The sequence below is a fragment of the Plecotus auritus genome, assembly GCF_963455305.1.
Source record: "Plecotus auritus genome assembly, chromosome: 7".
In the NCBI taxonomy this organism is placed as follows: domain Eukaryota; kingdom Metazoa; phylum Chordata; class Mammalia; order Chiroptera; family Vespertilionidae; genus Plecotus; species Plecotus auritus.
Genome location: NC_137774.1, coordinates 37,296,603 through 37,313,421, shown reverse-complemented (window position 1 = coordinate 37,313,421; position 16,819 = coordinate 37,296,603). Strand labels below are relative to the sequence as shown.

Sequence of the window (16,819 nt, the reverse complement as noted above, 5' to 3'; positions counted from 1 at the left end):
CTGCCCGTGCTCCCCCGTTCTTGCCTGCCGAGTGCGCTGCGCCGCCCAGCCCTGTCGCCCCCCGGAGGTGATCCCTCCCTCCTGCCTGCCCGCCAGCCTGTCCTGTGCCTGGCTCGCGGGCCGCAGTCTTGGCCCCGGCGCGCCCCCGGCAGCTCTCAGCGCGATGAGCATAGAGACGCTACTGGAGGCGGCCCGCTTCCTGGAATGGCAAGCGCAGCAACAACAGAGAGCACGTGGTGAGCGGCGGGGCTGGGCCCCTGGGGCACCCGGGAAGGGGAGGCGAGCGACCCGGGTCCCCGAACCCACGCCGAAACCGCGGACAAGACCCTCTCCCGGGCGGCCCGCGAAGCCAGCAGTGCAAGGCTCGTCGCAAGAGCCGCCGCCCGGGGAGGGAGGAGTGTTGTGGGCAGGGAAATTAATTAATGACTTCATTAGCATGCAGCGAGGGACCCGGCTCCTGTGAGCGCCACCCCAGCTGCCTGCCACCTCTTGTGCACCTTTTGTAGGGCTCCTTTCTCGTGGGTCAGTGCGCCCTCGGTAGCTTTGAATATGTGAGAGCCGGGGATGGGGTAAGCAATGGTGTTGCGTGGGGGTGGCAGACCTGTGTGTGCGTGCGTGTGTGCACGGGGGATGTGTGATGGGAGCCTGGAGGAGAGCAGATGAACGGACGTGTACATGGGCGAGTGTACAGTGCACACGAGTGGGCGTGTGTGTAACGGAGTGTGGGGTAGGAATTACTCTACGCGGAGCAACTCCCCAGCTCCCCTCGCCTTATGGGGCGGGTGTGGGGGGCACTCCTGGCAGATCTACGCGCCACTGGGGCGGAGGCGGCCTTTGCAGAATGAAATGACATCGCGTGTCTTATGATCCTGGCCAGCCCCGCCTGACCCCGCCTCCCAGAGCTTGGGCTGGGTCTAGCGTCAGGGGTTTGGGTGAGAGCCGGCTGATTGGGTGTTTGAAAAACGGCCTGCAGGTCGCTGGGGGCAGCCCCTGGGCCCCCCTTTCTGCGCCCCACTTTAGCCGGTGTGGAATGTGGCGTGTCTGCGCGTTCCATACCCGCTTTCGGCTGGAATGTTGCGTGTGTCTGCGTACCAAGCCCGTTGGTTACACCGGCTGGTGACGTGGACGGACCCCGCCCCCGACCACGTGCACGGGGGACACTCCCGCTAGGGACGGCGCGGCCGGGCCCCTCCTCGCCGCCTCGCGCTCGACCGGAGGCGGGGTCTGGGCGGGGCTGGCCAGAGGCCTGGCGCCCGGTTGGGCCCTGGCTCTGGTTGCTGAGTATCTTTCCGGGAGAGCCTTTTCCCTGCGAAGGAGGAGCTGGGCTTACCTGTCGGTTCTCGCCCCAACCTCCTGTTTTTGATCATGAGACGAGGGAAACCCTCAGAATTGCAGAGCAATAGGATATTTAGAGCTCACACATTCCCACTGACCCCAAAACGTTCTCACCGGGATCTCCTGGCAACATCCCCGGTCACATTGTGGAATAAGCCGGGCCAAGAAGGGGCAAACTTTGGCGCTTCCTGGACAGGGAAGAGACGAAGATTTCAGATGTCCCCTATCCCCATTCGCCCTTGCTGATGACCCCTAGATGCAGGGTGCTGCAGAAAAGGGGGCTGGGGAAAGACCTCCGTTTTCCGTACTGCTGCTAGGGCCTCATCCCTCATCAGTCGGTGTGTGCAGCATCGGGGGACTCCTGCCCTCCTTAACCCTCCCCCTCCCAACCCTTCAGGCGGGTTGTTGGTGGAGATTTCGCTTCGCCCTCCTTTTCTTTCTCTCTGCCTATTGTTGCTTCAATGATGAGTCATGCAGGAGGTAGTAGTGTGTGTTGTGTGTGCGCGCGTATGCGCGCGCGCCTGCTGCCGCGCCGCCAATGCTGCGGCCAGTGCATTGGGCGGGGAGTCGCAGCCGCCCAGGGACCGGGAGCAGCGGGTCGGATGGCCTAGTTGGCTCCACGGATCTCTCAAGATCAAAAGTCACTCCAGATATGTGAGACTGAGATGCTTGGGTTTTTCAGAACTGATGGGCTAAGTCTAAGACATCAACCCAAACGCCCCTCCCCCTTGTCTTTGGGGTCCAGAGTAGGGTCAGGCGGTGGATAGTGTTGGTGGTGACTAAGAACTGCACGCCTAGAAGCAGGGGGAGGAGCTTGCGCAAGATTTGGAGACTGAGTCACCTGCTGCCACCATCAATACAATTCAAGAATACCTATTGTGTACCAGGCACTGTGCTAGAGGTGAACAGGATTGACCCTGACCTTGTCTCAAGGAAACACTCACTTCATCTTTACTTTACCTGCAGGCTAGTTGGTCATATGGGAAAAGGGAGAAGACCCCCACTATTGTCTGTCCACCCATTCCAAAATAAGTAAGTCCACAGCTGACCAGTAAGGACAGGGAGGATGTGTGCAACTCTGTAAAGGAACCTGGGAATGGTTCTCTCCTAAGAAGTTGCAGAGGCCTGCCCTCTCCCCCACATGGTGAGACCTGGAGGTGAGTTGAAGCCTAGTTTAGCTGCCCAGTCACAGTTTGCAGGTTCTTAATGGATGCTGGAAAGCCAAATCTACAAAAACTCATGTACAGATGGCTAGATCAGGCCACGGCAATTTAATCTCCACTATTCATTTTCTCCTTGATGGCCTGTCCTCAGACTGGGAATGGGAAGAATGGGACAGGAAAGAATGGTGCATGAACCTTCTGATCAGAACTGCTGTCCCAGGTTATGTACCTGATGAGCAGCTCTGAACAGGGAGCCTCTTATGCATGCCCCCATTTAAACTCAAGGGTCAGTTTCCTGACCTAGAGCAGCCAGATGGCTCACATGATGAACCTGAGGATGTGTGTGCTTGTGTGTATGAGAGAGAGGAGAGGGAAGGGCAAGGTCATCCTGGTGGTTAGCAAGAGGGGTTGGTCATTTCCCACATTCATGGAGATGGCTCCATTGGGGGACCCTTTTCTACTTTGGTGGGAGGAAGCTGGCCAAGTGTCCAAGGCTTATGACCTAGTTGCACCCTGGACCTGCCTTATGTGCCAAGCTCACTGTTAGCATGCAGGAGGGGAGAATGACCCTGAACATTTGGGGCCACCAGGTGTGGATGTCTCAAGCTCCAGCCCTGTGCCAGCTGAGCCCCTGGGTCACAGTCCCTGGAGATGGCTGAAGGGAGCATAATGCTGGTACACTCCACTGACCCCTGCGGATCACCCGAGAGGTCATGCTAAATTCCCTGGGGTGGGGTGGGGTACAGCCTCTGGGCAGAGCCCAGAGAAGTTATCAGAGTATGTGGGAATGAGAAGTGAGTGCACCCATGGGTGCAGCAGAGCATTATTATAAAGAGCCTAAACCCATATGCTCCTGAGGGAGGCCCCGAGGGGCTGCCAGCTTGCTTCCCCTAGACTGTCTTCCCCTCCACAGTGCACTGGGAGAGGGTAGCCACTGGGTTGGGATTGAATCAGAGCTGGTGGGGAGGAGGCAGGAAGCTTTGGTGGGATGGATCTGGCCTGGGCTATCCCGTTCTTTACCACCAGTTAAGCTTTTTCGTGCTGACCCAGGTGTGATAGTTTGGCCTTTCTCTTGGGTCCTTTCTGGCACCTGTGAGGCGTACCTCCTTGGCTTTGGAAGAGAAAGCATAGGTGAGGAGGTTGCCATCTCCTGGGTCAGTGGTCGGCAAACTCATTAGTCAACAGAGCCAAAGATCAACAGTACAACGATTGAAATTTCTTTTGAGAGCCAAATTTTTTAAACTTAAACTTCTTCTACCGCCACTTCTTCAAAATAGACTCGCCCAGGCCGTGGTATTTTGTGGAAGAGCCACACTCAAGGGGCCAAAGAGCCGCATGTGGCTCGCGAGCCGTGGTTTGCCGACCACTGTCCTGGGTGAACTTTGGAGTTGCTTTAAAAAATGGGGAATATGAGGTTTGCCTTCAATCTGAGTTCCCAGGTCACCTATCCTTGGGATTGGGGCCCTGTCTCTCCCCCTAAGTATGGGAGAGTGGAATACTTTACCCAAGGCCATGAAAATTTGGGTCCTGGTTCAAAGGAATGGAGGTGGGGACTGTGTTGGGCTATGAGTTCCAGGGTCTTGTCTTGAGTGTGGAGAGGGGAGAGGTGAAGATGGGTGCAGAAAAGTGGACTAGGGGTGTCCCAGGCTGGGCCTGAGAAGGGCTCCATAACTGGAACTCAGCAGGTTTCTTTCCCAGTGTGTTTCTGTAGGAAGCTGGAGCAGAGAGCTGGTTTTCTTTGGGGCTGTAACGTAAGTCAGTGCTGGTTGGAAAGGCCTCCCCTAATTGGAGTAGGCCTGCTCTGGCCTGGCAGCTCCCCTTCCTGAAGGGCAGGGGAGACAGATGCGGAAGGGGCCGGTGCTGACCTGTCCAGCTCCTGAGCTCTGGCTGCTGGTAAACCACTGAGTGCTTCCCCTCTCAGAGCACATCCCCCTCTACTTCCTCCTTTTCCTCTGTGGGGGGAGGGGCCCAGAGCAGGCCTGGCTCACTCAAGTTGTTGATTGGCTAAAGGGCCCTGAGCTCTAAGGTTTTTCTGGGCCCCTGGAGCCTGACAGACAAGTGGGGTTGATGCCCTCCTGCTGAGGGAGGCGGTTTGCCAACCTCATCCCTCAGCCCCACCCCTTGTGGGGTGTCCATGCTGTCAGCTGGGTTAGTCTGCAGTGTGGTGAATCCGGGCAGGTTGACCAGCCTGCTCCCTGGCCTGGGGACTGCAGCCGCTCCCCAGGGTCCTGGCCCAGCTCTGTAGCCAGGGGCCCTAAAATGGGGCAGAACAGCATGGGCCGCTTCCCTTAACCCTGTTCCCAGCCAGCTGCTAAACAGGCCTCCCTTTCCTGCAGGGCTTTCTTTCAGCAGAGATGCTGGACGATAGTGCACTGTTGCCTGAGCTCGTTGCCTTGTTCAACCTCTATTAAAAAGGCCTTGGCTTTCCTTTCTGCCTGCCTTGTACCTTTCTAGTTTATGCTGCTGGGTGTGGTGGGTGGGATTTGAGGGAAATTAGTTTCAGCATGACAAAGGACAGAGAAGGACCAATTTATGTTTTGTAGGGTCCCTGAGATAACCAGAGGCATTGGGACATAGCCTTAGGAGTCCCGAGTCCTGAGCCTATTTTCCTCATGTGTGAGCTGAAGGTGATATCCCTGCCCCACCTGTGGTGGGGGGCTCTTGTGAGGACCCAGGTGTGTGTGTAGACACCTGGTGAGCATATGTTGGCACAGTAAGTGCCAGGCATCTACCCTGTGTCAAAGAGATCTGGCTGGGTCTACCCATTTTACCTGTGACTTGCTGTGGACCCTCAACAAATCACTTTGCCTCTCTGAGCTAATTTATCTCAATCTGTGAAATGAAGGTACTGCTTGCCTTCTTTTATATATATACATTATTGCTTTCAGAGAGGAAGGGAGAGGGAAAGAGAGATAGAAACATCTAGGTTGAGAATCACCGATAGGCTGCCTCCTGCACACCCTCCCCCCGCCCCCCACCGGAGATCGAGCCCACAACCCAGGCATGTGCCCTGGCTGGAATTGAACCTGGGACCCTTCAGTCTGCATACCGACGCCCTATCCACTGAGCCAAACCAGCTAGGGTGGTACTGCTTGCCTTCTATTGGTAAATATTGTTGAAGGTCTTGCCCAGAAGCTATGATCTGTCATGGACTGGCCTCTGCCCAGCTCATCTATCACCCTTTTGCTCCTGACCCTTGCTCATCAACTGCCTAACCTTTCAACCTTCAAGTGGCTAAGCCTCCAGCATCCTCTCTGACAGCTCCCACTCTACCAAGGCCTGTCTTCTCTCGTAGCCTGGATTATTATCCCATTACTTGCCCCTTCCGCCACCCTCCAGGCCTTGAACTCCCCAAAGGCAGGGACTGGGTCTGTTTCATTTGCTCATTGCTGTGCCACCAGCACTTAGCCCAGAGCCAAGCTGGGTATGGATGGATATTTGTGGCATCTCAAGCTGAGCAGAGGTGTCACTGAGCCCTGACTGGCACAAGGTCAGAGGATGGGTTATGCTCTGCTGGTGAAGGACAGGTGAAGCTGGAGCCCAGTACTGTTGGTCCTGCTGAGACAATCCTTGTGTTCCCTCTGCGTAGAGGAGCAGGAGCGTCTTCGCTTGGAACGGGAACAGGAGCAGAAGAAGGCCAGCAGCCTGGCCAGGCTGGCCCATGCCCTGCCTGTGGAGGAACCCCGCATCGAGGCACCACCCCTGCCTCTGTCACCACCAGCACCCCCACCAGCACCCCCACCAGCACTTGCCACCCACACCCCACTGACTGTCATTCCTATTCCAGTAGTGACCAATTCCCCTCAGCCCCTGCCCCCACCCCCACCACTGCCCCCTGCAGCCCAGCCCCTGCCCCTGGCACCTCGCCAACCCACCCTGGTTAACACCCCTGGACTCAGCATTAAGGATTCTGCTCCCCTGTCCACCAGGCCACAGATGCCCACCCCTGCACCTCTACTGCCAGATTCTAAGCCCACTGGCAGCCCTAAGCCTTTGCAGCCCCTCCCCACACCCATCCTGACCATAGCACCACACCCTGGAGTCCAGCCCCAGCTGGCCCCCCAGCAGCCGCCCCCACCCACTCTTGGGACCCTGAAGTTGGCACCAACTGAAGAAGTCAAATCCAGCGAACAGAAGAAGAGGCCTGGGGGGTAAGTGAGGTGTGGCCGAGTTGGGCTGGTGGAATGGAAAGAACTGCCCGCCCCCATGGGCTGTGTGTGCAAGAGAAAGTACCCTCCCAAGCTAGCCCTTCAGAACTATGCCCTCCCAACCTCTCCAACCAAAAATGCGCCCTCCTGTATTTGCACACATTCTCACTGTGTCTCACTGTGCCATGCCCATCGGGCAGTGGGGAATGAGTATTGCCCTCAGCTCTCGGGCGTCTGTGTTCTCTGATTCTGTCCAAGGTTGGAGCTGATATTATTTGTAGGTCTTTGGAAAGAGTGTTGCATTAAGGGTCTCCTGGGAGAGGGCTGGGACCGACTGGGACATTTCTTTGAGCCCAAGGAGTCCTCTGTCTCAGAGGTGGGATGGAGGGTTAAAGGGGTTGTGAATTATGAGCATACATGTGCCCTCCACGGGGTGAACATCTCCCCTTGCTGCTTTTATAGAGAGAGAAAATCCGGAGAAAAAGCCTATGGCATTTGTGCTGTGGGGGTAGGGGGCAGGAAGGCCGCCTAATCGGGGCCTCCTCCCTGAGCCTCCTGTCTGTCTGGGTTGCAGGATCGGAACCAGAGAAGTCCACAACAAATTGGAGAAGAACAGGTGTGTGTGCGTGCGTGTGTGTGATCTGGTTCTACCCTTGGTCCCCCAAGCTCTCCTTGGGCCTTCCCTCCCCTCCCCCACCGCGCCCCCACTCTCCCTAGCACTGACTGACCAGGGATGCTCGCCCTCCTCTCCTCAGGAGGGCCCATCTGAAGGAATGCTTTGAGACCCTGAAGCGCAATATTCCCAATGTGGACGACAAGAAGACCTCGAATCTGAGCGTGCTGCGGACGGCACTGCGGTACATCCAGGTATGGTGGAGGGAAGCCTAGCGGGGGAGAGGCGGGCGGTGGCGCCGGCCGCCGCGCAGCGCCAGCTTCCTCCCCACTCCCGCGGCCCTCCGCCCCTCGCGCAGCTCCGCCCGCCTCCACGCGGGCGCCGAGCACATGGCCGGCTGACGTCAGCGGGGCTCCCCGCCCGGGAGGGGACGGAAGGACGCGTGCGCCTGCGCAGGGAGGGCGGCCCCGCCGGACAGCCCAGCGGAGCCCCGCCAACTGCAGGGCTTCGAGCTCTGTGACTAACCCGTGCCCGTCCCGCTCTGCCGCCTGACGCCGCGGGTGGAAAGGGCGTGGGGTGACCTGCGCCTCCCCCCGCCCGCAGTGCCGGGGTGGAACCGGATTCCACCCGTCTCGTGGGTGCGGCCCCCTGGGCGTGGCTCCTTCCACTCGGCGGCGCGCACCGATGAAACCCCCCATTTTCACCCCAGAAGGATTAAGATCAACTGAGGTGCACGACCCGTTAAACCTGGGGTTTGGGAAATGAGGTGACAAATAGCCCTGTGGCACCGAATCCTTAAAAATGACGCTTTCCTTTCCTCAGGATTGTTAAAAAGCCCTTTCCAAGCGGCCCTCCTGGCTGTGTCCCCTCCCTTCGAACATTGGTCCTCAGTACTGAGGGAGGGGGGCGCCCGTCAGATAAGACTGTTGCCATGACGGCCCGAGTTTCGGTTTCCTTGGAAACCAGCCGTAGGTTCGCGTGCGGGGAAGGAGGCTGTGGGGGTGGGGCGGACCGCCACGCACGGCTGCTGCAGAGACAGAGTCGGAATCGGCCGTTGGGGGAGTGGGAGGGCCTAGGGCTCCCTGCCCGCGCGGGGCGGGGGCGGAGGCGCCGCGGGTCTCCCAGTCGGCGGGCTCGGGAAGCCTGAGGGCTGGGCTAGAAGCCAGCGGGGGAGCACCACCCCTCCCTCGGCCTCAACTGCGGGGTCACAGCCCTGAGGTAACCGCTGCCTGACTTGTTGAAGGGCGGACGCACTGCATCTCCACTGCTCCCAGTCGGCTGCCTCTCACAAGCGCGCGCCCTTCCGCCCGCCCTCTGACCGGAGGGGCGGGGCTGGCGCTCTTCCCAGCACCCGGGAAGGGCGGGGCCGGACCCGGGGATTGGTCGGGCCGGGTGGGGGCGGAGCTCCTGAGCGCGCGGAGGTGGGGTGCGGCCCCCGGGGTGACACAGCAAAGCCCGGTCCGCGTGGGTGTGCGCGTGCTCTTGGAGCGGCGGGGCGGGGCGACAGCCTCCGGAAAGGCTCGGGATGGGGAGGAAAGCGGCCGGGCCGTGGTTTTAGGACCGTACCCCGGAGACTTATTTCTGGGATGTTTTTTGCAGAATTTGGGCTTGAATGTAAGCTACTGGTCTTTCAGTCATGTAGCCTGGGAGCAAATCCCTGTTCAAATGCTGTGTGTGTGTGAGAATACCAGTTTCTTCTGTACTGTTGTGACACTAAATAGGAAAAAAAAAGTGTCCATCATGGGAATGTTAGGAGGATTGGCCTTCTATAAATATTAACTTAATAGCAGTTATTGAGAAATGGGAAGGTTCCTCTTTATAGACACATACTTAGGGAAGGAAGTCTTGCTGGCATGACGTGTGGGTTTGAAAGTATATCATAGAGATTCAGTGGAACCAGCAAACTCGGGATATTTGCTTGGGCTGAATCGGAAGCAAGTTGGATACAGGCTGTCCATAGAGATACTTGTCCTGGGGCTGGCAATGGAAGCAGAAACTTACAAGGCTGTCTAAATCCTCAACTTCACTCATTTATTTATTCATTCAAGCACTTATGGACAGTCCTGTGTCTGATTCTGAGGATAAAGCAGGGCGCAAAAAAAAAAAGTATGGGTCTCTGTCCTCATTGGTTTGGTCTTGTGTTAGATTATAAAAAAACCAAACAGAGGACTGTGCCATGAGGGCGTAATAAGGACGGGGATTGCAGGATTTGTTCTGGGGAGTTGTTGCTGAGGACAGAGCATTTGACTTGAGGCCTGAAGGTCTCAGGCTGACCTAAGCAAAGTAGAGGGCAGAGAGCACAACACAGGCCAAAGTTTCTCCAGCAAGAGGATTGCCATACAGAGATGGGAGGCAGCAGGGTGCGAGATGGGAGTTGAGAGAGAAAACTGGAGAAACCACGTAGGGCGCGTACACTGGGCTTTGGTGGTGTGCTGAGGCAGGAAGCTGTGGGAAGATTAGTCCCCAGCCAGACCCAGAGTAGCTTGGAGGTGGTAAAGTATTTGAAAAATGACAGTTAAGTGGACAGAGACAGGAAGAGGAGGAGTAAGCAGGTACCAAACCACACATCCAGGTAGTCTTAGAAAGGAAATGGGTTTAAAATGAAGCACTGTGTGTCCAGCTGGTGTTGCTCAGTGGTTGAGCCTCAACCCGTGAACCAGGAGGTCACAGGTTTCGATTCCCGGTCAGGGCACATGCCTGGGCTTCGGGCTCGATCCCCAGTAGAGGGTTTGTAGGAGGCAACTGATCTATGATTCTCTCTCATCATTGATGTTTCTCTCTCTCTCTGAAGTCAACTTAAAAAATATTAAAATGAAGCAGACTAAAGTTATACCCTGGGAAAACTTTCAGGGGCTTCTAGGCCTGTGGGGAACTGGGCTGGGTGAGAAAAGGAGGTGTGGGCCCCTGATGTTCTCTCTCCCTGAGCCAGAAGTCTACCTTTCCTGCTAGCAGGTAGAGATCAGGAGGGCCACTTCCAGCCCGCAGCAGCCCGGTTGGAGTGAGGGTTGACTCACCACAGGCCCTGTCATTTATGAGGCCTCTACTGATGTCATGTCTAGCAGTGGCCTCTTTGGGTGAGAAGCCAGACAGGTGTGTGTGGGTAAGAGGAGGGGGTCTTTCTGGCAGAAATATGGGGAGAAGCAGGTTAATCTCAAAGCCAGGAAGATAGAAGGGGCTGTGTGGCCTGGGACAGGCTATAGAAGTGTAAAGCTACCAGGTTTCAGGCTACTACAGAGCATGGCTGTGTCTGAGCTTTGTGTTGCAGGCACTAATGGTTTGAGGTATGTCTCACTGGTCAGGTAAGGAATTAAGGGCTGTAGGAGGGAGTGTGGGGAAGTTGGGCCTAGTTGGTGTATAGAGTTGAAGACATTGCTATGCCCAAGAGGGGCAGGTGAACAGTCAAGAGAGGCTGCCCCTAGGAAATGAAATCAGGGGAAACTCAAGTCTAATGGGTGGCTGTGATTCTCCTGAGATGAAGGGAGAGACAGGATAGAGGTAGGAGCTAACAAACTCTCATCCTCACAGATTCTTCCCCTGGGGCCAAGTGAGACATTGTCCATAGCTCTGTCCTGGCCACTGGTGGAGTCAGGGGCTATGAGCTAACTATGGAAGAGTCCTTGCCTTCTCTCACAGGGTCAGACAGGACAGTGTGTATGCGGTGGGAACTAAACATGAAATATTTTTGTGATATGAGTCATCATCTGATTAAGTGTAACCTGACAGTTTCATTAAATGCTCAGGTACGTGGTGGATGCCAGGAGGATGTATTTTTGAGGGCAGTGGAGGAGGTGGGGCCCAAGTGTGGTCTTGGAGCACGAGCAGGTAGACTGAGAAGGGTGAGAAGGGAGGATCCACATGTGAGCATCTGGATACATAAAGTTGGGAGAGGCAAACTAAGACAAAGTGGTGAGCTTGGTATATGAAGAGCCAGTGAGCTCTGCACCTGGCCGTGACTGGCAAGCCTTGGAAGCTAGAAGCTCAAGAGCCGTTCAGTTAAGAGACCCAGGAGGTAGCAGGGCAGGACTGTCTGTGTCATCTGGTTGACCCAGCAGTCATGACATGCCTGGGCTGAGGAGAAGCCAGCAACAGGGAGGCCTGTGAAACTTAGGTTGGTTTAATGGTTTCAGAGTCAGGAGGTCATGGACGATGGGTGAGACTTGGGGTGGAAGGCAGCCAAGAAATAGGACATGAGCTGGCATTTTGGAGCTGCTATTAAGCCTCATGCAAAGGGAAACTGGAGAACCTTCTGATAGGGAGCGGTGCCACAGTCTGAGAGATGGGGCATCCAGCCCCTATGTGAGGGGTCAGCCTAAGGGGCACAAGGTCACCTGTGGCCCTGGAGAACTCGAGGGAGAGATGGCCCTTGCATAAGGGTGTTCTTAGCGAAGTGGGTGACATCAGCTTTTCGAGTGAGAGTGACCTGGAACCTGTGGTGAAAGACAGAAGCCTCTCCAGGGGTGCTGTCAAGTCAGCAGATGCTGTCCAGCACCCCAAGAGCCATTTCTCATTGATCATTGCAACTCAGGTACAGGTGTTAAAGGAGGAGCACATTCCAGGGCTGAGGGTTGTTCAGTAGCCTGGGGAGTCTAGGGGCTGCGGGCAGTGTGAAAACAGAGGCTGGGGAGGAGTCCCAGGTGGGCACCTCAGGGAGTAACCTAGGAGGTCAGAGAGGAGGTGCATAGCCAGCAGCTGCAGATAGAGGCAGATCAGGAAGATGAAATGTGGGGGTTTTACAAAGTCTAGGGGTCATCCTCTAAGAACACTGAAGTAGACTAGTGAATAATGAGGTGGAGAAAGGGCTGACCCATTTGGGGTCCTATGGGGAATGGGTTCCAAGGACGGTACCTTACAGCATCAGTGGGTGACATAATAGTATGAATGGTGGTATGTATAGGCCTTGGGCAATACCTGAGAAATCTGTTACACCTTTTGTCATCTGCAGAATGAAGGGAGGTGCTGCCAGGATGATGGGTGGGGCAAGAGGCAGCTAAGCCCTTCAGGACAGAGTTGATGTGGAGAAGGGGAAGTCGCTGACCTGGATCTGTGCTTTCTTTTAATCACGCCTGCCGGAGAGCCCACAGTCCCTGGGACACTGAGCCTCAATGGGCAGAGCGATGGCCCAGGAGGCAGGTGTGGTCTCCAGCAGCCCCCATCAGCCCCCTAGTCACTGCAGACCTGCCCCTGTGGACCAGGTGATCTGGAAGCAAGGGTGGCTGTGGGGGGATGTTCGCAGTACAGTGGGCCCCGAGGTTGCTCAGGGTATCCTGCTTTTCCTTGCCTTGCTCTCCAGTCCCTGAAGAGGAAGGAGAAGGAATATGAGCATGAGATGGAGCGGCTGGCGCGGGAGAAGATTGCCACGCAGCAGCGGTTAGCAGAGCTCAAACATGAGCTGAGCCAGTGGATGGATGTCCTAGAGATTGACCGTGTGCTCCGACAGACAGGCCAGCCCGAGGACGACCAGGCTTCCACCTCTACTGCCTCTGGTGAGCCCCACCTCTCAAATGTCAGGCTTCCTGGCCAGGCGTTCGCCTGCTGGAAAAGATGCCCTCCCACTCCAGCCCCTTGAGGTCCCCAGGCCCCAGGGGCATTTATTTCTCCAGCCTCGTGTTTCCAAGCCCTCTGACCTATCCCTGTCCTCATGTCCCCACAGAGGGCGAGGACAACATAGACGAGGATATGGAGGAGGACCAGGCCGGCCTGGGCCTACCCAAGCTGAGCCATCGCCCCCACCCGGAGCTGCCGAAGCCACCGCCCAGCACTGCCCCTGCGCCTCTGCCTCCCCACCCACACCCCCACTCCCAGCCTGTGGCCCTATCTCCTGCCCATCTGCCTGGGCAGCAGCCGCTGCCACAGCAGAAGACACCTCTGCCGGCTCCTCCTCCCCCACCAGCTGCCCCTGCCCAGACGCTGGTGCCAGCTCCAACCCATTTGGTGGCTGCATCTGGGGGAGGCTCCACAGTCATCGCCCACACAGCCACCACCCACGCCTCAGTCATCCAGACTGTGAACCACGTTCTCCAGGGGCCAGGCGGCAAGCACATCGCCCACATTGCCCCCTCAGCCCCCAGCCCTGCTGTGCAGCTGGCACCTGCCACACCCCCTATTGGCCACATCACAGTGCACCCTGCCACCCTTAACCACGTGGCCCACCTTGGCTCCCAGCTTCCCCTATACCCACAGCCTGTGGCAGTGAGCCAGCCCGTGGCGGTGAGCCACATTGCCCACACCCTCTCGCACCAGCAAGTGAATGGCACAGCTGGACTGGGGCCCCCCCCCACCGTCATGGCAAAGCCAGCCGTGGGGGCTCAGGTGGTGCACCACCCCCAGCTGGTAGGCCAGACAGTACTCAACCCTGTGACCATGGTCACCATGCCCTCCTTCCCAGTCAGCACACTCAAGCTGGCTTGAGGATGAGGCCACTCAGAGGCCCCCAGTGGGGGCAAAGAGGGGGACCTGTCCCCATACTCTCCCACCAGCTCCACACATTCCAGTCCGGCCCAGGCCCACCCCACCCACACCCACCCCCAGGCCTCCTAGGGGAAGGGGGTGCAGAGACTCTGAGCCAGGGGAGGGAGGGGCCACCCCAGGGAGGTGGGCACAGGGCAGGGGTTAGCCCACTGCACTAGGACTTGGTAAAGTGATGAGAGATGCCCTGGTGGACGTGCTGCCGATTCAGCCTGGTGCTGTTCCTGCCTCCCCATCCTGTCCCCTGAAACAGTTTGATGTGGATGTCGTGTTCTCTGCCTTCTCCCTCCCCTGCTGCCTTCCTGTGCTGCTGCTGCTGCTGCTATTGCTCTGTCTGGTGATGTGGCTGAGGATCTGGGCCTTCCCTCCTGAGCCTCAGCCTCTCTTCCCAGGCCTATGGAGGGGAAAGGAGGAGCTGAACTGAAGCAACTTGGCTTAGAAAGTTTGGGAGCACTGTGGGCCCTATTCTGAGTACAGGTGAGAAGTCCTAGGAAGTGGCTGGTCTGGAGTCCCTATGCAGACAGGTGGGTGCCCCAGCTTGGGGCTTGCCAACCCAGTTGCAGTCACTGTGATTCTTTACAGCAGAAACTAGTTAGGATTTTCTACCAACAGTAAACCAAACCCAAGATGTTGCCAAGCTTCTGAGCCTTTCACCCCTTACTACTGGGCTCCTGACCTCAAGAGGGTGGGGTGGGTGGGAAAGGAGGGGCTTCGCTGTCCCCATCGTCCCCACCATCCCCAGCCTGGGTCTGGACTGAGAGCTGCCCTGGATCCCTGTTCCCATCCCTAGGCGTGGCTTTTAGCTTCCAGAAGGCTGTCACTCCCCCAATTCCCTGGCCTCTGCTTAATGCTCTGCATTCCCCTGAGGGATGGATGCCTGGGGTGCCACCTGGGAGACATGGACCAGCATCTGGTCTGGGTTCCAGGAGCCTGAAGCCACACTGTTGAGGCAATTAGGAAGTGAAACGGCAGGGGTTCCTCTAGGCTCCCAACCCTTTCCCAAATAGGCCCTGGGGACCTGTAGAGGGAGCAGAGCCCAGTGCAGGGCTGCTGCTTCTGCCCCAACAGCTCTGTCTCTAGTATCATCTCGTTGCCCTTCTCCAGTGGGCATCACTGCGTGTACCCTCCCTGGTGAGGGCTTCTTTGTGCCACTGCCTTCCTCTGAGGAAAGGTCCTTAGTTGGGCCAAGGGCAGGGCTGAGCTTGGGGTGAAGAGCAGGGGAGCTGGTGTGTAGGGGATGCTGTTTTCCCTGCCTCCACCTTGGCAGACTTTGACTTCTCTTTTTAAAAAAAAAAAATATATTTTTATTGATTTTGGAGAGGGAGAGACAGAAACATCAATGATGAGAGAGAATCATTGATCGGCTGCCTCCTGCACACCCCAACTGGGGATTGAGCCCCAACCCAGGCATGTGCCCTGACTGGGAATCGAACCGTGACCTGCTATTGCTCTGTCTGGTGATGCATAAGTCGATGCTCAACCACTGAGCCACTCTGGCTGGATGGGTTCTCTTTTTATGTAGGTATTTATTACAAGTGGCCTTGTGTCAGACACACTGTTACACACACGTGCACACTTGGCTCCCCACCTGGACACACCAATGGCCTTTCAGTGTGGAGAGAGGACGAGAGTGTCCCTAGGTGTGAAGTTTGCACTGACAGGCTGGGGTTGGGGTAAGTGTTGGGGCCCAAGATCTTCTGGAGTGGCCCCAGCAGAGGTCTTGGATAGATTTATATGCCTAAGAACTCCCTTTCACTTCCTCCCTGGTCCTGGAGACCTCCCAGGGGACTTTCTCCTGTGTCTCTCCTGGGGGAGGCCTTTCAGATGCCTTAGAGGCCTCCAGGAGAGTCCCATACTGCCCCCAGCCCCACGCAGCACTCCCACCTCACAAGCTTGCTGCCTTCCTGCACTTGGAGCCGCCAGCACCACCCCGGTTCTCTGTGGAGCCAGTTCCACTCCGGATGTGATTACAATGGAAAGAACAGGGAGAAGGGCAGGCCTGGCGCCCAGGGAATAGTCAAACTGGTGAACCGCCTCTCCTCAGCTCCGTTCACCTCCCTTTCCCTACATCCTGAGGCTGGTCCAGAGTTAAAACTTGTGTCAGCCAGTCGCCCCTCGGGCCTGCACAGATACCTCATCCGCCCGCTGCCCGTGCCCCTCTCCGTCCCCAGCAGTGGGGGCTCTGAATCTAGTGCCGAATGACTATGTCCAGACTGGTGACGATGGGTGTTGCTGTTCTTGTTGTTTGTGAATGCTGTGACTCTGTGTGCCCGAGAGGGCAGCCGCCCAGCCCTTTGGGCATCTCCCTTCTGAGAGCTGTCAGGACCACATCTGTCCTCACCCTGTGGGACCGCCTGCCCCTGCCCTCCCCTCCCTAGCCCTTCCAGCCTGGGGGACATGCGCACACACACATCTTACCTCTCATGCGTGTTTTACTTTTTGATGTTCAGAGTGGCTCACTGGCTGGGAATCTTTACCTCGGGGAGAGGGGGAGGTTGGTTCCTTGGGGGCAGGGGGCCAAAAGAAGGGCAGGGAATGCCTGGAGGGAAACGGGGGCGGGGGTCACCAGAACCCCTGCTCTCTCCAGGAACAGCTGCTGCTCCCCCATCCCAGGGTCCCACCCCCATCCCCCAAAGAGGTGGCCCTTGTTTACAGTGAGGACTCGGTCACTGTGTCTCCGTTTCCTGAAATATAAATCGTAGTGACCCCAGACTGTAGAGATTTTTATGTGTTTGGATACATCTGCTGTGTGGGAAAAAAAAAACTACAAAAAACCCTACTTTTGTACATATTGTATTTTTACTATTGAACTGTATTCTAGTGGCTGTTCATGCTCTAAGACTTTAGGTATTGAGACATGAATACTATCCATGTAATAAGCACTTGCCTGGAATAAAATATAAAATTGAAATAAACCTGCACTGAAACCTGAGATGGAGCTGCAAACCCACAGCATCTGGGTCCTTTTGTTGCAAAAGGAGGCAGAAACCTCCAGCAAGAAGCACCAGATCCCTTTCCCTGTTGGTGTTTGGGGGATGGTCCTCAAGCAGCTTCGGTGCTGGTCAATTTTAGAAGAAGGTTAGACCTTCCTGTTC

The 16,819-nt window shown here is 56.7% G+C and overlaps 1 protein-coding gene across 1 annotated transcript; it reads left to right on the top strand.

Annotated features, from left to right (window-relative positions):
- On the top strand, positions 1-16,661 carry MNT (MAX network transcriptional repressor). The gene is made up of 6 exons (XM_080678782.1): positions 1-236; positions 6,088-6,649; positions 7,221-7,262; positions 7,402-7,513; positions 12,550-12,742; positions 12,910-16,661. Exons 1-6 carry the CDS (start codon positions 164-166, stop codon positions 13,665-13,667), a joined length of 1,740 nt encoding a protein of 579 aa, XP_080534908.1. The 5' UTR covers positions 1-163; the 3' UTR covers positions 13,668-16,661.
- The last annotated feature ends 158 nt before the right edge of the window (positions 16,662-16,819 follow it).